General features: G+C 42.9%; 1 protein-coding gene across 1 annotated transcript in view; it reads left to right on the top strand.

The window, feature by feature from the left end:
• Window positions 1–27,136, top strand: part of si (sucrase-isomaltase) — an 83,389-nt gene that overhangs the window by 7,215 nt on the left and 49,038 nt on the right. The window contains exons 6-19 of the mRNA XM_060076236.1: window positions 391–542; window positions 3,863–4,034; window positions 4,620–4,719; window positions 5,384–5,496; window positions 7,995–8,120; window positions 11,843–11,974; window positions 12,418–12,537; window positions 15,205–15,318; window positions 15,506–15,590; window positions 16,411–16,528; window positions 19,025–19,196; window positions 20,962–21,078; window positions 23,695–23,849; window positions 24,386–24,470. Of these exons, the coding sequence (XP_059932219.1) occupies window positions 391–542; window positions 3,863–4,034; window positions 4,620–4,719; window positions 5,384–5,496; window positions 7,995–8,120; window positions 11,843–11,974; window positions 12,418–12,537; window positions 15,205–15,318; window positions 15,506–15,590; window positions 16,411–16,528; window positions 19,025–19,196; window positions 20,962–21,078; window positions 23,695–23,849; window positions 24,386–24,470 (1,761 nt within the window). The remainder of the gene's footprint in view (window positions 1–390; window positions 543–3,862; window positions 4,035–4,619; window positions 4,720–5,383; window positions 5,497–7,994; window positions 8,121–11,842; window positions 11,975–12,417; window positions 12,538–15,204; window positions 15,319–15,505; window positions 15,591–16,410; window positions 16,529–19,024; window positions 19,197–20,961; window positions 21,079–23,694; window positions 23,850–24,385; window positions 24,471–27,136) is intronic.

Below are 27,136 nucleotides of genomic sequence, written 5' to 3'. Positions count from 1 at the left end.
CACACACACACACACACACACACACACACACACACCATGCATACACTCATGCAAAAAAGCTCATTTACACATGCAATTAATCCCTTTTGCAAACACACACACACACACACACACACACACACACACACACACACACACACACACACACACACACACACACACACACACACACACACACACACACACACACACACACACACAAACACACACACACACACACACACACACACACACACACACACACACACACACACAAAGACTTCACAAATAAAAACCACTTCACAACCACACAGCTACACAGCCACACAATTATAAATCTCCATACAAAGACACAGACACATGGTTTGTGACAGCGTGTGTGTGTGTGTGTCTTCCTCATCTCCCCCGCAGATCTTTGATTCCAATAAGCAAAGGTACGAGGTCCCCCATGAGCACATGAACATCCCCAACAACAAGCCGTCCAGCCCCATCCGAGAAACGCTTGAAATCACACACCAGCCCTTCGGACTCAGAGTGCGCAGGAAGGAGAGCAACAAAGTGCTGTGAGTTAAAGTGTGTTTTGGTGTGTGTGTTGGCGTGGGTATTTGTTTACCTTGCATTCAGTTTAAGGGCAGAAGCCTTTATTATTCTGTGTTCCTGAAATTGAAATTGAGGTCCTTATCTCAACGTTTGAGACTGGGTACACGATGATGGTCCACAGTCTGGTTGAATTTCATTTATGACGGGTCTGTTGCTTTTATGAACCAGGAAAGAGGCAGTAGACTTATCTCCACTGGTTAACTACCTGTGCCCTAGTGCAGAAATGGAACGGAGCCATAATTAGTGTGATGAGCAACCCCTGTGTTTGTCCTACGATGAACATCTACACATTAACTCTTTAGAAATACGTGTTTCTCTTTAAGGATAGATTGTAATAATGGACGAGTCTTCATGAATGCAATGCTCAGAACTACACTTAGATAGTAAGTGATTTGTTAATCGTCAGTATTTTCTTCGACACACTCAAAAAAAAAAAGAAATCACAATAATGATGTTGATATAAATAAATATATGGGATTATAGTCTGATGAATAATAATAAAAAAACATGATAACAATGCAAAGCACGTCTATATAATAACACATTTGCGACTTAGATTTCAGTTCGTAAAGGAATAAATGGATCCAGATAACCAGTTACCTGGGGGACCAATGGGAGGCTGCACATTAAGCAGCATGCAGCAACATCTCCTAAGGCCCCACTAGCCCTCCTCGCTGTGATCTGTAAGCGGGGGTGTGATCTCCCTCATAACTATGCATGGTGCAGCACGTGAGGCTGCTCGCTGCTTCCTCCTTGTACTCCGTCAGTCTCCCGCTGTGACAAGACACCTTAATTACACACGTGTCAGTCCGGGTATGCTTGGCGGGCCCTGGTCTTGCGCGCCGCTGCCGTTATCAATTACATTCGCCAGTCAGCACACACAAACACACACACACACACACACACACACACACACACACACACACACACACACACACACACACACACACACACACATACACACACGCGCATGCACACACACACACACACAGACACACACATACACACACGCGCATGCACACACACACACACACATACACACACATGAGCAGGCACACACAGACACGCACACACATGAACAGAGTCCTTCTCTCAGTCACAGACACACACTCCATCCCTTGTGCCATTAAAAACAATTAGGCCCATTAAACCATCATTATCATTAAAACTATATAGTAAGTGCCAACGTGTGACAAGTGGGGTCCGTTAGGCCGCAGAGGTCCTTGCTCTTGCAAGTGGTGCTATGCAAAAAGAAAAGCTGAAATAAAAGTACCCCAAACACACAGTGCAGTCTTAGCTTATTTAATTGGGGGAAAGTCTCATCTATATACAGATTTATTAGGATATTTTTAAGCAAGGGTGACCAACACATATTCAGAGCGCTATTATATTCTTATTAGTTAAAAATATTTCAGGAAGTCAGGATTTGAAGTGCTAATTACGAAGACTCTGTGACACATCTCGAGGTACAGCAAATGTTATAATTCAGAAATTGTATTAATATAGTAATTCTAGTCTATGCTGCTCTCCAAGGCAGCAGAAAGCTTCCAAGAAAACATTTTCAGGAACATGAAAAACGGTATCTTGGTGTGTGCTTAAATCCATATATATTTATATTAACTTATTAACAGATATATATATTTCCTCTTGATACCATTCTGAATGTGTTTTTATATGTATATTTATCCTTTTAAGAATGGAATACCCAGGAAGCAATATTTAAAATTATTAGGACAAAGGTATCACGTGAACAAAATATATAGTTGGCCACACAAGGGTCACAAGAGTATTATCACTCCATATTGAAGACTTTACCCTCGACAACTTAATAAGTTAAAGGTCAGCTGCAAAATAGGTTTGTGTGTTTGTGTGTGTGTGTGTGTGTGTGTGTGTGTGTGTGTGTGTGTGTGTGTGTGTGTGTGTGTGTGTGTGTGTGTGTGCGTGTTAATCAATGCTGTCGGTGATCAGTGCAAAAATCAATGTGGTCTTTGACATGTATGTTAGAAACAAACATAGTTATTTGATTTAAGTTTATGTACATTCATTTTAAATTGCATTATCACAGACTCTCAACCCAATTGACAAAAGAAAAATTAGAAATTAAGATAAATATCCAGCAAAACATTTGTATGAAAACAATCAATTCTTCAACACCAAATAAATTGATATGTCCAAGTGCTTGAATCGAACTAAACAAACCAATACAAAAAGTCAACAACTACCAAAATGGATACATGGTATCAGATCAATATTAATAGATAATATCCTTAAGAAACAAGGCTTCCTAATAGAAGAGTGTTTGAATGTGTGTGTGTGTGTGTGTGTGTGTGTGTGTGTGTGTGTGTGTGTGTGTGTGTGTGTGTGTGTGTGTGTGTGTGTGTGTGTGTGTGTGTGTGTGTGTGTGTGTGTGGTTGTGTGTGTGTGTGTGTGTGTTCTAGCCTTTGATCGGCTATAACAATCAAAATCAATAAATGTATAGACTGTTCTCATGATACTATTACTTGTTCTCGTGCATTGTGTGCTGCTTTCAAGGGAACAATAAATGCTGTTCCCACGATGATCTAAGGAGTGGATGCATGTAATTGTTTGCACGATAACACCGCGATAACACAATGTGAGATGTCAGGTAGGAGATAAAGCTTGGAAGGAGAGGTAGGCGGCATAATTGAAATGAAAAACGTCAGCCCCTCACGGCCTGGCAGCAGTACAGCACAGCTAGTGTTTCCTCCCCGCTGTATGTCTGCGTCAGAAAGAACACAGCGTGCACACACTGCAACCCAGGGCTTGTTATTGGCATGATGGGATGTCTTCCTCACACTTGTTACTTGATGTTATTTCAACTAGTGTTGTGTACACGTCTCTCTCTCTCTCTCTCTCTCTCTCTCTCTCTCTCTCTCTCTCTCTCTCTCTCTCTATATATATATATATATATATATGTATACATATATATATACATTTCTTTACATTTTCTTTTGTATCTCTCTCTATATATACAGTTTTGAAAGAACAAATCACCGTTATGACAAATTATGTTGTAGGAATAATGAAGTCAGTCCTGTAAGAAGTGAACAAATGACCACCCCTCTACACTTGCTCTTCTCAGATTAAACGATAGGTTATATTTATTTTATGTCTGTGCTACAAATAATGACCCCAAATTGGCATGAGGTGTGCTTTGGGCTAAATAACATTAATGCGATTTTTTATTGTTGTTGATTGTGTTTCATGTTTATTTATTAAACTATTGTTTATTAATTTCATCATTAATTTATCCCCCAACTAGGTTTGACACCACCATGGCCCCTCTAGTGTTTGCCGACCAATATCTCCAGCTTTCTGCCAGGCTGCCATCCCATAATATCTATGGGTTAGGGGAGCATGTTCACAAACAATATCGACATGACACCAACTGGAAGACCTGGCCCATTTTTACAAGAGACGCCTTTCCAAACGGGGTAGGGAGCACTCTATAGTACACAATCAGACTCACACTCAACATAGACAGACAGACAGACACACACACACACACACACACACACACACACACACACACACACACACACACACACACACACACACACACACACACACACACACACACACATACACACACACACACACACACACACACACACACACACACACACACACACACATACAACTGTATACTTACGCCTTCATTAGCATGAATTCCTATAGCATCCATGCTCAACAGCATCCATTACTTTCCTTAGCCTCGCTCATGCTTAGAATCGGCGGAGGGCAAGGTTGATTGATTTTCTTATGCATGAGACGTACCCACGGAATTTGATGCTTGTTCCTTTCATGGCTATCCTGTTCTCCAATGGTTTTATAATTCAATGTCTTGTAAGCTTATTTGGAAAGAGGTAATTTGTGCTTCGAGTTCTATCTCTCACAAATTCTCCAATTCGCCCCTTCTTTCTCTCTCTCTCTCTCTCTCTCTCTCTCTCTCTCTCTCTCTCTCTCTCTCTCTCTCTCTCTCTCTCTCTCTCTCTCTCGCTCTCTCTCTCTCTCTCCAGGGAACGCACAACCTCTATGGCCACTACCCGTTCTTTCTCTGTCTGGAAGACGAGAGTGGAAAGTCATTTGGCGTCTTCTTAATGAACAGCAACGCTATGGGTAAAGAATCACATGCACGCCAACAAAGACACACACACACACACACACACACACACACACACACACACACACACACACACACACACACACACACACACACACACACACACACACACACACACACACACACATAAACGTACCCATATACACACATACACGCAGAGGCCAAAAAGTAAAAAAAAGTATTCAGGGCCAACATTTAAACATAAGTAATAATGGGACTGTACACGCAAATCTGGAAAGACGCACAGCCAGACATTTAGCGTCAGTCAACTCTCGGTGTGCTGTGTTTCAAGGGTAGAACAAACATCTAGTCTTTTCTTTAATCAACCAGAAAAAAAAGATCAACTGCTCCAATCCAAAAAAGGTGCAGACATATCAAAGAGAATAGGGCGATGTTTGTTTTAGCCCGTAATGGATGATGGAGGAGAATGGAAATGAGCTGTGGTAGGTGTTTATCTGACGGATGTCTGCACTCATTCGTATAGAAGAGCCCTTTCTACCCTTCATCATAGCTTCAGACAAGTGTGTGAGTGTCTGTCTGTCGCTCTGTTTGTGCGGGTGTCTGGGTCCATTGAGTTAATGTGCCCTTCCGTGAGTGTATGTGAGTGTGTGTGTGCGTGTCGTGTTTGTGTTGGTATTGATCGTGTGGGTCCCATTGCAGAAGTCACCCTGCAGCCGGCCCCCGCGGTGACCTACAGGACCATCGGAGGAATCCTGGACTTCTACGTTCTCTTTGGAGACACGCCGGAACAAGTGGTGCAGGAGTTCCTCGAGGTGAGGCGGCGCCGCTCGAAAAGTCCACCAGCGCTCCTCGTGAGGAGAATAGAGCTGGATAAAGATGTACTTGTGAGCTCTCCAACGCCATTATAGGCGAGGGAAACTCACAAAGGGTCCGGTTTGAGCTACACTCATGCAGAAAATGTCGATCCAATCAAAATTATTTGCAATTGTTGATTGACGATGTTTCAAAATATATGAACTTTGAATAGATGAATCTTCAACGTTGTAAGCTATGCCCATTTGTCACTGTAACTAAAAAACTATGTTTTATTTCCTATAAAACATTGGTCATAACGGTGCTCCTATACAACGACAGAAGTAGCTTTAAAAAAAGAATCATGAATAGAGCTGAAGGAGATACTACATTTATGGCGCGTTTCCACCAGAGGGTGCGGGTCGGTTCAGTCCGGAAAGATGCGGCACAGGTCGCGTTTTCCCCGCCAAAAGTGGCCGTGATCCGGACTCAGCCATATTGAGCCATACTCGTCTCGCAGTACTCCTCCGTTGGGATACTGAGACGCCTGAAAGGGTGCCGGTGTGGGTGTCAGATTGACTCGGCTGCCAGATCGACTCGGGGTCCTGCGCTTACAGATGACGTATCGACACAAGCCAACGGACAAACCCGGAAGGGTTGTTTATAATGGGGCTCAATCATGGACATAAAAAGAAGGCTCAATCCGTTTTAGTTTTGATTTCATTGAACGCAGCCCGTTCTTTCGCACAACAAAGCCATTGGAAACACGTCTAAAAGCACTGACGAATGTATCTGTAACCCAGCTCCTGTTAGGGACTCTTATTCTGAAGGAGGAGAACGGAAGTGTCTGCGTGTGGGTCACTGTTTTGACTCCGTGTTGGGAGCGCTGGAAATAAAGTGGATCGTCCCGTTCAGTGAATGGAGTTAGCCGATTCTTCTTTTATATATAACCCAAGTATATGCATCAATAATTTGTACATTAGATTATTATTCATAGATTAGAGAAAAAAAGGAGATTGTTAATACTTGGGAATAACATGGGAATGAATGAAACGCGCATGCGCATTTAAAAGACAGCGTTTACAGGAAGTGCGTCATTATTGCGCAGGGCCTCGAGTCGATCTGGCAGTCGAGTCAATCTGACACCCACAACGGCACGTTTGAGCTACACAAGCCGTCCGTTGATAGGTCGACAGACTGGGGGATAATAACAAACAAACACATTACCCGCATGGTATTTCTGGACAACGGCGAAATCTTCATTTATTTAAGAAAATGTCGCGCAAAAGTTTGCCATCCTTCTTGGACGTCCTACATTGTTGCTCTTTATTCATTGTCAAGGGTACTGTCGGCGGTGGAAATGTGAGCCGTAACTGAGCTGGGCTATACCGCGCCCCCACTACTGGACTGTGGCGTGCTGGGTCCGAAGTGTACCCGCCGATAGAAAAGCGCCGTTATACTCTCATTCATTTCAAACCCAGAAAGACTTATAATAATAATAATAATACATTTAATTTAGAGGCGCCTTTCAAGACACCCAAGGTCACCTTACAGAGCATATAGTCATCATTCAAAACTATGTAAAACAGACTAGGAATAAAAGGAAAACAGAGGTTAAACATGAAGAATAATAATAATTAATAACACTCAAAGACGCCTAAAGTGAAGGGGGGACCTCACTAACCACCACCAATATGTAGCACCCACTTGGGTGATGCACGGCAGCCAATCGGTGCCAGAACGCTCACTACACACCAGCTTGAGGTGGAGAGTTAGGGATGAGGTGGAGAGTGAGTGAAAAGAACATATTTAAACACTATCGACCATATTTAAACACTGTCGATCACATTTAAACAATATCGACCACATGCAAACACTATCGACCACATTTAAACACTATCAACCATATTTAAACACTATGGACCACATGTAAACCCTATCGACCACATGTAAACACTATCGCCCACATTTAAACACTATCACCCACATTTAAACACTATGGACCACACGTAAACCCTATCGACCACATTTAAACACTATCGCCCACATTTAAACACTATCGCCCACATTTAAACACTATGGACCACATTTAAACACTATGGACTACATGTAAACCCTATCGACCACATGTAAACCCTATCGACCATATATAAACACTATCGACCACATTTAAACATGTAAACCCTATCGACCACAATTAAACACTATCGACCACAATTAAACACTATCGACCACATTTAAACATGTAAACCCTATTGACCACATTTAAACACTATCGACCACATCCAAACACCATCGACCACATTTAAACACTCTCGCCCACACCTACACACTATCGACCACATTTAAACACTATCGACCACATGTAAACACTAGCGACCACACTCAAACACTATCGACCACATTTTATATACATATTTTATCGACCACATTATTGAAAGTCTAAAGGTTTTGTCAGCTTGTTGAGAAAGACTTCATCCAAACTCATTGTTTCTTATTGTGGGTTTGCTCCCTGCAGCTGATTGGCCGGCCTGTCATCCCACCCTACTGGTCCCTGGGTTTCCAGCTGTCCCGCTGGGATTACGGGAGCCTGGAGGAGGTCAAAAGGACTGTAGAGAGGAATCGGGCTGTGGACCTCCCATATGTAAGACCATATCCTCTTTTTTTCTCCTATTTAAAAAAGGCAGGAAATGTGGTGCAAGACACTCCCGAGTCCCCTAGTATTTAAAGAAGAGCATAACTCGTTCATATTATCGTGTTATTAGTTTATATTATTAGTTTGTATTATGTACTTAGTCTGTATTATTGGTGAATAACGCTCGTACTCCAGTGCCACCCACGCCCGAGCTCCCACAGGCTGCAGTTCACTTATAGTCAGTTAGGGGGAGTTTCAGACTCTTACACCTTTCTCTCACTTATCTTAAAAAAATATTTTGCAATAATTATGCAATCAATGATACTCCTTCTTATAGCAATTCATTACAAAAGTATATTGCTGCAGGATTTCTTCACTAATCACAAAACAAAAGTTTAGCAATGAAGGTTGAATGTATAATATTTGATCATGCAATTTAAAAGATTAAAGCACTCTGCGTTAAGTCCACTAGATTGACCATGTTTAATTCTTAACTCAATTTATCCATTTACACACTCTCCTGACAAAACACACACACACAGACACACACACAAACACACACACACACACACACACACACACACACACACACATACACACACACACACACACACACACACGCAACCACACACACACAAACACATACACACACACACACACACACACACACACACACACACACACACACACACACACACACACACACACACACACACACACACACTGTAATTGGCAATCCCTTTGATTTGGCTATTAGCTATTTGCTTTAACTTTTTCCTTTTTCTGAAAGGAAAATACAACCCCAATATATGATGGATAGGAAGAGGTCTCGTCCTTGTAACGGCCAAAGCATAATTAAACATAAGCAGGATATCAAGTATTACGACGCATTGTGGGGTTTTCAAAGTCCGTATACCATGACTTGCGACCCTTTTATTCAATCTTTGCACCCCTGTACTCCAAACCTCTGGGAGCAACTAACCTCAAATATTGTTCTGTGAAAAAATTTAAGAAAAGGACGAGGGAGACTTTCGCCAAATGACTCTATAGTGGGGAGGAGGTGGAGGCAATCGATATGTTACCTTTCCAAACTCTTCTTAACTGTGAGCCACTCAAGCACTTTAGTGGGATTCCAGAGGCAAGGGTCCTTCCTACTACACCATCTCCAGGGACGTGATATGAAAGGTAAAGCAGTGGCTGGACAGCCAGTCAGATTGATAGGGATGGCCTTTCAGTTTGACGGGGTAATCCAGCTTGCTTTCAAATAATGGAGAGTATGCCCCGGTGTGTTCAGTGTGCAATCCCTGTAGGACAATTTTTCACACATGTTTAAATATTACTGGTAAACAGAGATCAACATGCTGGGCTCCCATCTCATTAAATCACGTTAGCGGAGTAAAAAAACACATTCTCTCCCAAACCCTGAAGACCAGGATGAATGCCACTTCTGGAGGACATTTTGTCAGTGAAAGCGATAATCTGCTCATCTTGGTAAACGGGGAGCTGTGGGCATATTTGATTTAAAAATACAGAAAAAATGCTCAACTTGTGTGCGTCAGTACACTAAGACATAGAAATACAGCTCTAATCTCATGAGCTCAAAATTACCCTGCAAAGAAGAAAAAATAATAAAAATAATCAATTCTCAGCCCCGACCGTTCTGGTAGCAGACACACCGAATCCATTCGAAACTGCCCATCCCGGCTCAATATTTCATCCTGATAAACTTATTTTTCCTTTTTCTTTCTGCCCCATCTTTCCGAAGGAATTAGGATGCAGCTGGTTCCACTCGTGCTTTACTGAGGGACATATTTGATAAGCATCAGATAGACCACAGAGGGCATTATCACATTCTCCCTAATACGTCTGGAGCTGATTACCATTAGGCGAAGGATCTGGCAGACCCCGCCAACCATCTGCTCTATCCATACCAAGAACAATTTGGCAGCCAACAAGCAGACAGAATGCTAGCATGAAGGAATAGTCAGTAAAGATGAAAAAAGAAGCCCATCCAGAATGTGTTAACATTCTCAGTGTCCTCCCAAGGTTTTCGAGCACATTAGCGCGTGCCTCTATAGCTAGCTGGCGCACTGAGCCTCCTTCTGCCCTGCGCAAACAAGCCAACAGAAGGCTAGCAGCTAATTTGTCTTTAACTGCAACTTTTGTGCAAAAATGTGTATAGGGCTTGTGCATCAAAATGCATTGTGTTTTTTTTGGTTTTGGGTAAGAATATCTCCCCATAATGACAAATGATTGCATGATTAGTAACTTAACAAAAAATTACTACTGACGTAATGACATGACATAATAATATGAACATGAAATTCCAATGCTTCTCAAACGGAAGGGTACACAAGTGAGAGATACTAATATTGTGTTATAGTGGGTAAGTGTCAGTGGTACATTGCAAATGTACGGCTGTCTTTAGACCAATTGAAGATCTACACATTGCGTTCTCAACTTTCAACTGGACTTTATTATTGGTGACTCATTATATTGTCCCCTAAAAATATTGAATCTAATCTTCATCGAAAGATAACATTTATGAAATGGATTAAATGTCAACGGCATTTCAATTCATTTGAATTGAAAATACGTTGTTATATTTCTTATTGTTATTAGTATGCTTCTATACTATTCTAAATCATCCACCTTACCTTCTGTGAAATCATCATTAAAAAGTGCATGATCATTAAGGCGAGACACGGCAGGCAAAATCATCGATTTTTCAGTCACTGGTCAATTTTGATATTTTGGGCTATTATGCACCATTAACATGTAATGTTTCACACAAAAGAAAAAAAAAGTCAAAACAAAACATTTAGGTGTTCGTTTATTAAAGTTTGTCAACTTGCGCCTCTGAATTTTACAGAAGATTCACCAAAAGTTGTCTTTATTATGCACCGTTTCAAATTACAGCCGGTCTCTGTCATATGTGTTCCGTGGTATCGTTGGAAAGCACTCGATCTGCTGCACAACATAAAAGTGATATCTGATTGGCTGGACTCGATTTCCGACAAGACTATTGGTTCGAATGTATCACGTGGTATGCTCTCAAGCTTCCTGGTTAGCTTTTGCCATAAAAATCTTTAAAGGCCGTTTTCTCAAAATGAGTTTTTCTTCACACGCCAAGCAAGGAATCTCCACTTCTGTAGCACCTACATACACCAAACTTTAGAATCTTATTCCCAGCTACTATATGAAGATTTTTACCTGGGGATTTGTTGATATATCATTCTTGGCCTAATTTACATGACATTTTATACATTAAAATAGGGCGGCGATACATTTTTTAAGGCATTGGCAGTATTTTCTGATTAACTGGATAACGAAAGGAGATATCCATAATACCCTTTGTAAATATTTTTCTATTTAATATAGTAACAACATGAAAAAATAATTTTGAGCCTGGCTTTTTCCAATGGTCCGATTCTATATGCACATTTGCGCATATTTTATTAGATATAGCCTAATTAGCATATCATAACATACAATTACAGAAAACTTCCAATGCATTTTCTTCTTCTAATCATGTGGCTAATCAACCGGTAAAGTTTCATAAAGATATCTGTAAGTTAAAAAAAATATCATATTCACCTGCCGTGTCTCGCCTTAAATGTTTTCTTTAAATATCAAAAAGACTTACATTACATTATTGTAATGCATATTTAATCAGTAAACATCGGCTGTTACAGGTTTCATTCTAATTTCCCTCTTCTTTTCTTTCTCAGGACATTCAGTACACAGACATTGACTACATGGAGGATAAGAAGGACTTCACCTACGACAAGAATCTTTTCGCAGATCTGCCTCAGTTTGCTGACTACCTCCATGAGAAGGGTCAGAAATACATACTCATCCTGGTAAGACTCGCCTGAACATTGACATACATTATGACAGTTTATTGTCTTTCATCGAGCAATGCTAATAATAATGTGGGAGTTTTTTGATTTCAATCAGGCAATGCAAATAATGTGGGAGTTTATTGTTTTGAATCAAGAAATGCTAATAATGTGTCATTAATTATATGATTTCAATGGTTCAATCAGCGATTATTATTTGAGATTATTCTATATCTATTAAACATATCCCGTCCATTTTCCACATTTGATTTCAGTCCTCGCCTCACCAATTAAATTAGTAAATGGATTGAGTGTGTGAATTTCAGATCCAACAAATCCAATAGAATTTCAGTTCCAATAAATCCAATAGATTTCAGTCACCTTGAATGTGATGCAACAGAACTGAAATAGCAGTGACCATTCTGTTTACTATGGGTATGAATATTGTGGTATTTCTGTCTAAGGACCCTGCGATAGCCACCAGTAAGCTGCAAGGGGACGCTCCTTACGGCTCCTATGACAGAGGCACAGCCAAGAAGGCATGGGTCACTGAGTCTGATGGCAAAACACCCCTAGTGGGAGCGGTGAGTTGTTTTTGGCATCGTCTTGTGTGTTTTTCTGGAGTTTTTTTACATCTAGTCTAGACTGATTCTAACAATACGCCTGTGCATGATGCAATGCAGTCCATATGTCATTGCCACAGTTTGCAAGAAAGATCTATGCATTTGTGACTGAAATCTGGGTATTTCAAATTACCGCAAGTGAGCCAAGCACATCATTTTGTATCGTATGGTATAATTTTATGTTTCTTCCCATAGTAGATATGTCAACACTTCAGACAGGGACTGTAGTCAAACATTTATTTCAAGAAAGTGAGTTGTTATTAGCCTGAGCAAACCTTTGTTTGGCGATGATTGCAGCTGGTCAAACGTATTCATTGCTACATTTAATCGTTCTGCATCACAGAATTCAGAGCGTGTGTCCGTGCATATTACATAATGCATATGTATCAGATAAGGTTATAGGGTGAACGTGTGCTTCTCGAAAACAATTACTTGCTAAATTCATTTACATGTATCTGCATAGTAACATTGAACACCGTACCGTAGAATACCGTTCAATATTTAGCTTTCATTTAAGGGCTTTAAGGAAAGCTAGTCACCTGAGATAAACTAACACTACAATGGGTTGCATCTGAAACTATTAGCAGCAATTTTTTTAAAATAAACAGAAAACATTTTTATTTGGCGTCAGCAGAGCAAAAAGGGATGTGAAGCAGGTGAAGGGACAGGGAGGAAGTGACACTTCTTCGCATGCATCAGGCAAATCCCAGATGGACTCAGTGGGGCATAACGCAACATAAAAACAAATCAGACAGCAAAGTGTATGACAGCAAGGCTTTCAGTGCATGATTCCCACAAATGTTGCATGATGAAAGTTGAGACAGTTTTATTCAATCTTTAAATAGTTGTGTGAGCCATTTGTGTCCTGTGTTTGCTTCATGCCGATGCGGCTAAAGGCAATATAAAGCCCAAATGAGGATAAAGAACACATTGATGTATATTTCCTGAGACAGGTGAGACAGTTTTCGAAGTGTAGATCCATCGAGGTTTGGGCCAGATGGGAAACGTTAAAGAGGACCTATTATGCTACTTTTCTGGTCTTAATTTCTTATTAATGACTCCTATAGCGCAACCTGACACGAATCACAGCACAAAAACGATGTAGATTTTCGGGAAACTCTTCCTCTCATCTGGGCGCTTTCAGCCTTCTCTGTCAACGCTCGGTTTCGTCCTCCTCCGCCCCCTCGCCCCCCTCCTGCCAACCCAACTCCGTTGTGATTTGTTACCTTCCTTGAAGCGCTCGCGCAGGCAGATTTGACCAGGCATAAGGGGGCGTGGCAGAAGTGCCTCTACGGAGATGATTTCCCGGAAATGTGAACAAGTGAATCACAAACGTTGTCCCGAGTGTTTAGCGCTCTGCACAGCTACCCCAGACTGTCAGCAGGGAATACGTCGAAATGCATGTACGTCATGATTTGACACTTTAGTATGGTTAAACATAACTATCAATCATTATAACAACGTTTATAGGTCATAAAAGTCGAAAAAGCATAATAGGTCCCCTACATGGTTTCGGTTGCTCTCTAGATCATGTTGGGCACCAAATGGATGACTTCTGGAAAGTAACTCTTAATTTCCCCTGGATCTTGATTGAGTTAAATGGTACCATGCATTGCATCCCTCCTAATTATTGGAACTAAATGGGAGATACGCTAACCATTCAAAAGGCAAAGCGGCACACATACATCTGTCAACTATTTAGACGGAACACGTCCCATTCAGAGATCAACAAACAACACACTAGGATACTTTTTTAATGGTACAGCAGAGGGTTGATGTGGTGGAATCTAGAGTGACTTTAGGCATCAGAAGAGAGACTGAGCTAAAAGATGTAGTTGAAGAAGGATGGCCACAATGAGCAACTATCAATAAAACCTGACCTTGGTTTTCACCACCTGCCAGCAACATCTGCCTATAAATCTTTATGTATATATGTGTGTGTGTGTGTGTGTGTGTGTGTGTGTGTGTGTGTGTGTGTGTGTGTGTTTGTGTGTGTCTGTTTTTTCTTAAGCTTCAGGTGTGTGCGTGTGCGTGTGGTTTCGTTGTGTGTGTGTGAGTTTGTGTGTGGGTTTTTGTGCGTGTGACCGTGTCCTTGCTAGAAAAAGGGTAGTAAAATGATTGGCGAAGGAGGTAAAGGAAACAGATAGCGAGAGCTGAGCAACCTTCAGATGTAATATCTACCACGCTATCACAAACAAACACCCAGACACACACGCACACAGGTGCATGCAAACACATGCACACACCAATAGGCACAGGTGCACGCACACACACACACACACACACACACACACACACACACACACACACACACACACACACACACACACACACACACACACACACACACACTAATGCATGCACATAAACAAACAAACTCACTCTTATAATATATAAATCACATAAAGTTACGAATGAAAATATTTTTAAATCGTACGCTGGCCAGGCTGGGACATTGGATCTGTGTCTCATGAGTTCAAAGTTCCTTTAGACTGGGGTCTTTAAAGCAAAAAAAACAACTGACAATTCAAATGCAGGCTTCAGTAGAAGCAATGGAAACATACAAATGCATTTAGATCACATTTGTTCATTCAAGAACGTGCGGTGCAATGGTTGTTTGTGTGGCAGGTCTGGCCAGGAGAAACCGTGTTCCCAGACTACACCAGCACCAACTGTATCGACTGGTGGGTGGATGAGTACGTGCGCTTTTCCCGAGAGGTCAAACACGACGCGCTCTGGATCGTAAGTCTACCTGACGTCGCTCCACGGTCGGCGTGCCGTTCGATACGTTTTCTTTAGTCGGCCTGCTCGTTCAGTAAATATGTAGCTTTGACATCCAATGCATTGCCTGCTATACCCGTGAACGATTGCACCAATAAACGCTCCGATAGGCTCTCCCTCGATGACCCTTGATGATCTTTATCTGCAGGACATGAATGAGGTGGCAAGCTTCGACCAGGGATCAAACAAGGGCTGTGAAGTCAACAACCTCAACAACCCCCCCTTCACACCGAGTATGTGTCCGCCGACAATACACAGTGTTTCCTGTGGTGTTGAAGTTGCTTATTCTTTACCCTTTGTCAACCAAATGGGTAACTTCTCTATCTATCCTTTCAAGTCCTAACCTGGCTAGCACGATACAATCCAGGTTGTATCACAGAGTTGATTTTTACTGCCATCTGTTGTATGTTGTGAAGCATTCATAGCAGTGTCGAAATGTATGGAAACTAATTAATTATGAATTAGTAGCAGGAATTAGTAGCGTTAGCATTATTACCAAATAGCAATAGTGAAATCCCCCCCCCCCCAATACAACACAGTGGAATACGCATTGAAAAGTGTCCTTCTTCTTGTTTTTTACACCATAATAGCCCACAAAATCAGTTCTTGCCCACTGGAAGAGTAATTTCAAATGTTGAGTCCCAAGTGTGGTATTTTGAAAATGGCTGCTCTTCTTCCATGTCTGTTATTTTGACGGTGTCCCACACAGATGATCATAACTGGGGAAGGCTGTTTTATTGCTCTCCTCTAAAGTCTCTCTCTCTCTCTCTCTCTCTCTCTCTCTCTCTCTCTCTCTCTCTCTCTCTCTCTCTCTCTCTCTCTCTCTCTCTCTCTCTCTCTCTCTCTCTCTCTCTCTCTCTCTTCCCATCATCTGGTCGATGATCTGACCTTATTATTTCTTCTTCTGTTTTCTTTCATGCTGTGTTCTTGTCATCTTCCTCCTCCTCACACCTAATTTATTTTTGTTCACCCCCCCCCCCCCCATCACTTCCCTCCCTCCATCCACTTCCAACCCCGCCAAATCTCCTACTCCTCCTCCTCCTCCTCCTGCAGATATTCTGGATGGACTGATGTACAGTAAGACGCTCTGCATGGATGCCAAGCAGGCCTGGGGGAACCACTACGATGTCCACAGTCTCTATGGTTACTCCATGGTGCTGGCTACTGAGAAGTGGGCACCACTCTTTATTGCTGACTATCGATGAACAAAACACATGATGCCACTGTTTTCCTTAGTGCCAGTAGGGGCTAGCTAGCCCAATTTATTTGTGTAACAACTGCAATATCCTTATAGTCAGATACTCAAACTGTCTCCAACACAACTTAACTAATGTCCATGGCATTGTGTTATGGAGATAATTTGGCAGCTGTGAACACAAAGGCAGGGATGAACTACAGCCCTCCATAGCAATACAATTCAAATATTGCGCTTGCCAAGTGGCAATGGTTCCCCACATGGTAAGGGTAGTAATATATTTTAATGAGGCCAGGCGTCCCTCGGGAGAGATTGGATTTTCCATTTTGGCGCAGCGTTGGAGTTTACGAGAGCATGACTTCTACAAATCTTCTATGTAGCCGCAGCATCAACATCCTGCATGGGGAATAAGTCTCTAAGGGGGTAATGGAATTAAGACTGTAATCATAGTATCAAGTTTCATTAACAAAATAGTGCTCATCGTTTAGAGATGGGATGGATGTTGAGGCACCGGTTAGAAGGCAGATACTGCTGTTTTTTGCCAGCCCAGCTGCGGAATTCAACCTGGTGGTGGAAGTGACAGCACAGTGATATGTTGCTTAGGTCTGCCATTTGCAGAATTGCACCTAAACCATTCGCCCTTAGAAACGTAGGATTATGCTGCATAAACACATACTCGGTTGTCAATTTGACTCTTGGTCCTGTTTACTCCGAGCTGTTGGCCGAAGCCAAAAACAAAGCATGCTGTTACACACACTCACAAACAAACACGTCCCGCTCCCGCACGGCCCATTGAAGCAGAGTTGATGTTTCTGCAACAATTGTTGGACACAACAATAGTGTCCCAAACTGTGTCCGGCAGTGTGGATTTTATGTTCAGTGTGTGAATGGCTTAATGTTATCCTCTACTGGGATGTTATTGGACTGGGGTCAAGCTAAGGAGGAGGGTACATAAGGGTAATCCTTTATTATCATGTCTCGTCACATTGTCAGTTTGTAAATGTATTGTTCTGATTACTTTGATGCCAATTTTGTATTATTATATAATATATAATATATTATAATTAACATGATTATCATGTTAATTAACCCTAACCCTAAAAGAGCAACACTACTTAGCACCAAGGGCTCTATCAATGCAAGTGACAAACTGCATTCAGAAGTAGGATATATGGAAGTGAAAGTATGTGGGTATGTTTGTAAAAAGCTGCTTTTAATCTGGTGCTCGATTGATGAGTAATCAGGGGGGCTGATGAGGATAATGCTATTTCACAGCATGGCACCATAGAGCTGACCCTTGTGATCGGGAGTTGACCTTGAGCGCCCAACCATCCAATAGTGATAGTGAGGCCCAGTTGAGGATGTCGAAATGAACCTGGAGGCTGAAATGAACACTAATCACACCATCAAAACAGACGCTCCCGGCAACATTTGCTGTGAGGCTTGCCCCAGATGGAGCATATTGCCTGTCAAATGAAAGCAGCATAGACACAAAGGCACCCACAAACACACACACACACACACACACACACTCTCAAACACACACACACACACACACACACACACACACACACACACACACACACACACACACACACACACACACACACACACACACACACACACACACACACACACACACACACACACAAGCCCTGCAGAGCATGAGTCACAAGCCCTGTGAAGTAAAAATGTGCTTACTACCTCTTTCTGCTTTAACGCTAGCTCATCTTTTGAAGCTATCTCTCTCTCCTCCTGGCATGCCTCTCTTTTCCCTCCGTCGACTAATTAAAATGTGTTATTGGCAGGAGACACATTTTGTAAACATCATCAGGGCTTTCTATTGTCCTCAAAATCAATGGCGCTTCGATCCCTTCATCAAATAGAAAAATAAAAAAGGCTGTTCACCTAGATCTGGGTTTGTACCTGTCAGATCTGTTTGTCTCTCTCTCTCGCTCTCACTCTCCTTCTCTCGTGTTCACTCTCTCTCTCGCTCTCTCTCACCCACACACACTCTTTCTTTGTCTCTCATTCCTTTGATCCTCTCTATCTCTCTCCCTTGCACTCTCTCTGTGTTTCACACACAGCCTATTCCTTTCTCCCTCTCTTGTCTCGCACTTTATCCCTCTTTCGCTGATACTCTATCCCTCCCTTTCTCTCCCCTTTTTCTCTCTTCCTCTATCTTTGATACTCTATATCTCTCCTTTCTCTCTCTGCCCCTCTTCCACACTCTCCCCCCCTGTCTTTCCCTATCCCTCTGTCTCTCGCTATTCCTCGTTTCCTCTCTACCTTCTCACTGATACACAGGCCTATTTCAGCTTTAATTTTTTTCCATTTTCATGATCAACATCTCTTCGTCTCTTCTTCTCTCTCTCCCATCCTCTCTCACATGCAGTTGATTGGTATTTTATTCTCATTAAAATGTCCTCCTCCCTCTCACTCCTGCTCTTTTCTTTTCACCCGGCCCCACAGAGCTCTGGAGCGCGTCTTCGGTGAAAACCGGACCCTGATGCTGACCCGCTCCTCCTTCCCGGGCGTGGGGAAGTATTCGGGTCACTGGCTTGGGGACAACGGGGCCAACTGGAACGACATGAAATGGGCCATCCCGGGCATGCTGGAGTTTGGCCTGTTTGGGGTTCCCTACGTAAGTATCAGTACGGACTCAGAGAGTACAGACTGTTACTATTACATGACACTATTGGTGCCATGCAATAAGAATTGCTATTTATACAACAATGGTTTGGAATGATAGTGCTTTATCCTGTGCTGAACGTGTGGCAAGTCTATTGTGTTTGGAAGTTGGTATTTTGTTATTGGCAGTTATACTAGCAGTAGAAGTAACAGTAGTTGTAACCCAAGCAGAATACCAACTAGGACTGGTCATCCCAGGCCTTTCCCAATAAACCTTAACCTTTATGTAATACCTTATGAGAAAACGCTGTGTGAATGTCTAGACTATATTCATATTAGAAGCGTGTTTCCTGTGCTTGCTCGGCTCAGGGACTAATATAAGCTAATTGAAAAGATAAAGGAATTAGAAGGAATTTATCTAAAGTATCATCTTTAACACCTCATCTTGAGATAACATGCAATGTGTCCGTCCTAGAGATATGAAATCCATTTTAGATTGGTATGATAATACAAGGTGTAAATATTCATATTTACACGTTGACATCTAAAAGTGCAGGAAACATCTTAGTGCACAAGATTAGTTGAGAAACATGGATACACAGAAGGGATGGGTTTGTTCACCCTCAGGGAAATGGCTCTGTACATTGAATGCATACAGCAGTTAGAGCCTAACTGGGGGTAGGTGTTAATCATATCCACTATACACACAAATACAGCTACACACACACACACACACACACACACACACACACACACACACACACACACACACACACACACACACACACACACACACACACACACACACACACACACAAAGGGAAACGCACATTCATTAATTCCAGCTGTTCTCACTGGGTGATTTTGTATATGCCAACCTTTATCCTGGTGGGTCTGTGTCAAATTCCTCCAATCATCTAGAACGTGCACACACACAATCCACGCAGGCACAAACACACAGACACACACACAATTACACGCAGGCACACACACACACGCACACACACACACACACGTAAACACACACACACACACACACACACACACACACACACACACACACACACACACACACACACACACACACACACACAAACTAATGCACACACACAGGCGCACACACGTACAATATAATCCACACAGGAGAGCAAAGGAAATAGGGTTTGGATCAATTCTCTCCCATTGAGAGTGTTGTAAAATATGTCTGTCAGTAAACAATAACGAGCCGACTCTCTCTGGCCACCAAGTGAAGCTTCTTTCTTAGGCTCCATTGTTCCATTATTGAAAGAAAGAACACTGTCCATATATACCCCTAATAAAGCTAGACTGAATTGAACTGAAAAGAGGAACAGCGTCTGCCAAAAGATCCATTATGTCAATTTGACTTTCCTAAATCATTTGCGGTGACACAAGACATGCCTCTGTTATTTTTGATTGGCTATCTTTGTTATTCTTCCTCTTCTTCAAAAAAAACAAAACATAACAAAGACAAGAAACAACCATTGCAACAACAACACAGCAAAAAGCATCACAATACTGCAGGTTCTGGGTAAATGTCAACGCAGCATCCATCTCCAATCCCCATGTGTCCCTCTGTGTGTCCGCCCGGATGCATATGTGTGTGTGTGTGTGTGTGTATGTGTACGTGTGTGAGTGTGTGTGTATGGTGTGTCTGCCGGATGCATGTGTGTGCATGTGTGTGTGTGTGTGCACGTGTGTGTGCGCCAAACTAAATCATATTTGTGTGTGTTTTTCTCATGCTGTTCTTTTTCCTATAGATCGGCGCTGACATATGCGGCTTCTTCGGCAACACCACCGAGGATCTGTGCCGTCGCTGGATGCAGGTCGGGGCCTTCTACCCTTTTAGCCGCAACCACAACGCTCAGGGCTACGAGGTCAGGATCCCCCCCCCCCCCAGCCCTGTACACCACAATATAACCAGCACATCTACACACATCACATGCACAGGAGTGGCACTTCGACCACAACAACAACAACAACAACACACTGCAGGGTCTGTTGCTCGCATCTGTCCGACCAGGGACCGAGAATATAATCAACAAACAAGGAACGCACAAATGTACCTGCCAGGGTTTCTCGCCAAAGGGCCGTCACACATGCTGACATGTTTTGCAGGGAAAGTCATCGCAGCCTCTCGCTATCAGAGTCGGAGGTTGGGAATAGAAAAACAGCTACACGAAAGCCTGTTATTATTGTCAAATAGCTAGTGAGACGTTACGTGTAATTCAGGTTGACTTTCTGGATCACAATAGCTTTTTTCTGGGTTATGGCAGCCAACAGAAAACCTGAGGCTTTTACGCAGTGATTTCTGAAACAAAAAGCCAGGTCTCAATGGGTCCCTCCAATGTCCATAACAGAATCACTGTTTTTATTGGTTATTTCATTATTAAACAGCAAAAAGCATGAGTGAGTTTGATATTCGTCTTGACTACAGAACTGTGTTAAACGTCATATTGAACTAATGTTTTTGGGGTCATCGATCACATTATTTTAGTTTTGCCTCTACTTAATCTATGTAGTTTAGTGTTTTTTTGTTTTTACCTTACCTTGAAGGTCTTGCTTTTGTTCTATGCCTAGCTCTGGTTGTCATGACAAACTTGGAGATGGAAATCTGTTGTGGAGCACTGAGCAGTGTGAAAATGGACGCTTGCACCATTATCAACGCATGACATTTCCCTGCTTCAAAAATAGCATAGTGTGTCAGAGACAAAGCGTGTGGAAGAGTTCGAGAGACAGAGAAAGACAGAGAGAGAGAGAGAGAGAGAGAGAGAGAGAGAGAGAGAGAGAGACACAGAGGGAGCGAGGGAGGGAGAGAAAGAGAGAGATAGAAAGAGAGAGAGAGAGAGAGAGAGAGAGAGAGAGAGAGAGAGAGAGAGAGAGAGAGAGAGAGAGAGAGAGAGAGATAGACAAAGGGAGGGGGTGATAATACTCGGCTTCTATTAGCTTGAGGACAGGGACAGGCAGATGATGATGATGAATCTGAAGTACGATTTCCAGTAAATGAGACAGCTAATGTGTGACCTTTGCTTTGCCCTAATCACTACTCTCATCAGAAGGCCAGAGAGGCCATATTCCAAACACACACACACACACACACACACACACACACACACACACACACACACACACACACACACACACACACACACACACACACACACACACACACACACACACACACACACACACACACACACACACAAACATAGGCGTTGAGGGCGTAAATGATTAGCAAGATGAGCAAGGTCTTTTTTCAGTTTATCACCGGCACAAACGTCTTGTTTTGCTCTCTGCAATTAACTTTGCTGCTCTTCCTAAAAAGATCTGTTTGAAATCCGTTGTTTTTTTGGTCTTAAAGTTATAATGATGTAACAATGATGATAAAAGTAATGATGATGACAATGGATCTAAGGAATAATGCTACCTTAAAACTACTATTTTACTTCCTACAATGTGCTTATCTATAATCATAATCGCTATCTTATGTATCATATCAATAGTTATAAATCATTTTGTAATGATAACATCTATCTAGCGTCATTGATAATGTTACAACACAAGCCAACTAAAAGACACATTTCCCTAAGATTTTCCTCCCCAACTACCTGAGATTAATTAGTGTAATTACTGTGTCTTGAAACCATTTTGAAAATATGATGTGGAATAATATGCACAGTAAAAAACAAACTCGATGTTACAAAATACAGACATTCAGTTACATATCAATGTAGACAGCCCTTTTCCTTTAAATTGCATTACTTTACATTACAATGTTATATTTATTCAGTAATTCAATCTGTACATTTCCATTCACCTCTCAAATTGAGAGGTTTCTATTGCTCCATGCCTTCATTGCTACATAGAATGATGAAACCATCTTTAATGTTTCTTTTAATATGTCCTTTATTTATTTTGTCATACTTGCCATTCAAGACCAAAGAGCTATTGAAGTGCTGTTTTAAATGCCTGCCATGCCTCTCTCTTTATTTGCCCTGTGATCTTTTCATTCCTTTTTTTCTCTCGTTATGCATCACCTTTTACACCCCCCCCCCCCCCCCCCCCCTTTTGTCTGCCAATCTCCACCCTTTTAAACTCGCTCACGACGGGTGCACCACCCTGCCATCCGTCTATCATTTATTCTACATCAACCAACTATTCCATTTTCCATTGCTCTCTTTGCCTCATCACCATAATCTTCCCTCTTGCATATTCCATCCCTCTCTATAAACTGTACCTTGCGTCGTTCTTCTTCATTCCCTCGTCCCCCTCTCTCCAATCTTTCTCCCTCCCTCTTAAACCAACTCGGTAATGACTTTACTTTCCTTCCTTGTTATTTACATTTTTCAATTTTTTCCATCCCTCCCTTAAGTCAATCCATCCATCCCTCCCTCCCTCCCTCCCTCCCTCCCTCCCTCCCTCCCTCCCTCCCTCTCACTCTCTCTCTCTCTCTCTCTCTCCCCGACCCCCTACCCCTCTCTCTCCGGCTACAGCCTCAGGATCCAGCTGCGTTTGGGGCCAACTCGACACTGGTGCAGAGCTCCAAACACTACCTGACCATCCGCTACACCCTGCTGCCCTACCTGTACACGCTGTTCTACAAGGCCCACACCACGGGGGAGACCGTCGTCAGGCCCCTCATGCACGAGTCCGTCGCACACACACACACACACACACACACACACACACACACACACACACACACACACACACACACACACACACACACACACACACACACACTCCTGTCCTCACCCCATCATGTATACTGCTTGCAAGTATGGTATATGTATATAAATATCGTAGTTATTTTTCTGATTTTAACATTATTTGCATAATATATTGTTGAATATTGGAGCAACTACGATGAGGACAGACACATGTATGACGTGCACAATATCTGTAGTGGTGAGCAAAACAAAATGGTGTATTCATGAATATAGGGTGTATTTGCTGTTGTTGACGCCCTTGATGACCAGCTAGTCTTCCTCTGGTCCAAGAAGAAATTACACATGACACGCTCAGTAATTATACAAACATCAAGCAGCCAATCAATTAGTCTTGTAGTCATCGCTAGTCATGCCAACAAGGGTTTATGTCGGTTTATCATTGTTGTGCCATGTCAGATTTCTAATGGTGGATGCATGTGATATGGAGAGACCCCTTCTCTACTGTGCTTTGCAGGTTCTATTCTGATAGCGCCAGCTGGACAGTGGACCGGCAGTTCCTTTGGGGAAAACATCTGCTCATCACACCTGTGTTGGACCCGGTATGACTACACACACATATGCATAAAATCCTTCACGCACACAGATATTCACACACACACACACACACGCACACGCACACACACACACACACACACACACACACACACACGCGCGCCTGCACTCACACACATTTGGTCTCAAATCTGCAAGCAATTGGGACTTATTGCGAATGATTCTACACGCTGTGCGCAAACACAAACTTACTGACCTCCATAGGGAGAGGCAGGCACGCCCCCCGCCAACACCCTGAGTTCTCCTCTCTTTCATATCCCCCCGCTTTCTCTGAGCTCTAATGAGAGCTGTGACCTCATTACTGACAGATTAGAACTGTAGATGGAAGGGTGTGTGTGAGTGTGCGTATGTGTGTGAGCCTGTCTGTGTGTGTGTGTTAGCCTGTGTGGGTGTGTGTGTGTGTGTGTGTGGTGTGCGTGTGTGTGCGAGCGTGCAGATTGTGGTCATGTCAAAGTGGCCTGATTAATAAGCAATTTAGCATGGCCTCTCACGAATAACAGAATAGTGGAGAGCGGCTTGTGTTCAAAGTGGGTTCCGCAATGTGACGAGAAGTGGCCTGGCTGACTGTGAAAACAGCCCGACATTAGCGTGTTTGCTGCAATTAGCAGCGATATAAACCACATAGACATTTCTCTGTGTAGTTTTTCAACAAGTGCCATTCGAGGGCCCTCAGCCAAACTGCACCTTGAGCCGCTCTGCGACAATTGGTCCAACAACACCAGTCCCATGTAGTCTGTGAGTTGACGTGGGTGCTCAGAGTACACTCTCTCCCCCTTCACCTCCCACCCTAAAACCGACACTTTCCCAGTGAAATACAACAAAAGATTGAAAGGTATTTTTGACATGGATGAAAGTGATTAATCCGCTATAAGGGTATTGATAGATTCTTGCTTGACTAATTGACTTAAAGTAAAAACCAAAGTGCTGGATGTTGAGTGAGTTACCTATCTCAAATAAGACTTAACCTCTGAAAAGTAAGCACTTAAAGACCACTACTGAAATGCTCTGCCAACTGACTACCTACTGGCTCAATGCTCACTCTTAAATCATTCCTTAGCAACATCTCTCTGATCAGACTCCAGCCTTTCACACCGATCCCTCTGATATGCTTGCAATATCTCTCTCTCTCTTCCTCTCTCTCTCTCTCTCTCTCCCTCATACACACACACACACACACACACACACACACACACACACACACACACACACACACACACACACACACACACACACACACACACACACACACACACACACACACACACACACACACAGTGTCTCAATCTGTTTTTTATCTCTCTTGTCATCCCCTCCGGCCTTCCTGCAAACGGCCTCTCCCCCCCTCTGCACAACTTATCATGCCCTTTTATTTTTTCTACTGATCTTATCGCCTCATCAAACGCTCCTACAGCTCATCTGCATTCTCCTAATCAGCTGCACTCGGCTCAACCTTGTGATCTCATCCCATTTCATCTCTCCTCCACTCCCTCACTCACTCCCCGCCACTCTAACACTATGTGTACACATATCCGTCCTCTCCTCTGTTTTCCTCCTACCCTTCTCCCGCTCCTCTTTCCAGTCTTTCCGGTCCTTCATCTCTCCTCTCGTTCCTTTCCTTGCTCTCGCTTTCTCTGCTTCCTCTTCGTTCTCCTCTTCGCTTACCTTCCTTCCTCATAATCTCTATGTCGCAGTCCTCTCTTGCTCTTTCTCCCCCAGCACTCTCCCTCTTTATCTCCTCCCCTTGCACCCTCATCCCCCTCCTTTTTATCTCACCTCTCTAGCCGTCTCTATCCTCCCTCTTTAACGTGCCATAAGAGGCCGTACGTGCTTGATGCGATCACAGCCACCGCCGTTTACACTTGTTATCCCCATCTGATCAGCCTTCACCTCCCCGGCTCTCAGCGCTCTAAACGGGGACACAGGCCCCGCCGTCGCCCCCGTCCCGCTCAATCACCGTTAGCACCAGCACCTGCTCCTCACTCCTCCCAGTCCCTCGCCGTTCATCAGTGAGAGAGAGTGATGGCCGGTGGGAGGGAACCAGACGCCAGCAAAAGAAATAGAATGGACGTTAAGGGGTGCATTCATTAACCTATGCTACCGTTAACCCACACAAGGGGGTACATGCAGCAGTTGTGACAGCCAATCATCTACCTGGAGCAGGGAATGACTGACAGGCGAAGGAACGGTCCCAGCAGTGGATGAACTTTGAAAGTGATGCGGTCGGTCGCATGGTCGGCCACCCTTTTTTTGTACTTTAGTCTTTGTCTTTAATCCTTTTTTTGGTCTCCTGTCAACTTTTTTGTAGCTATTAATTGACCATTTTTCCTCCCTGTTCACAATGACTGCATGTGGGACATGAAATTGGACATGTTACCGGAATGAATTGATGGAGAACAGCGACGCAGACAGATAGCGAGGCGGCTGTAGGAGTTTCTAGAAAGATCGAAGGCAGACAATGGCGCCATGGGCACCTTTGATGGACTGCCACAGTGTACACAGATGACATATGTCACTGTGTACTGTTTTTGTAGTTCACTTCATGTCCTCTCTCTCTCTCTCTCTCTCTCTCTCTCTCTCTCTCTCTCTCTCTCTCTCTCTCTCTCTCTCTCTCTCTCTCTCTCTCTCTCTCTCTCTCTCTGATCTTCCATTGTGT

This window comes from Gadus macrocephalus, chromosome 16 (genome assembly GCF_031168955.1).
Source record: "Gadus macrocephalus chromosome 16, ASM3116895v1".
NCBI lineage: Eukaryota > Metazoa > Chordata > Actinopteri > Gadiformes > Gadidae > Gadus > Gadus macrocephalus.
The sequence above is the reverse complement of the archived record's forward strand: the minus strand, read 5'-3'. Positions and strand labels throughout refer to the sequence as shown.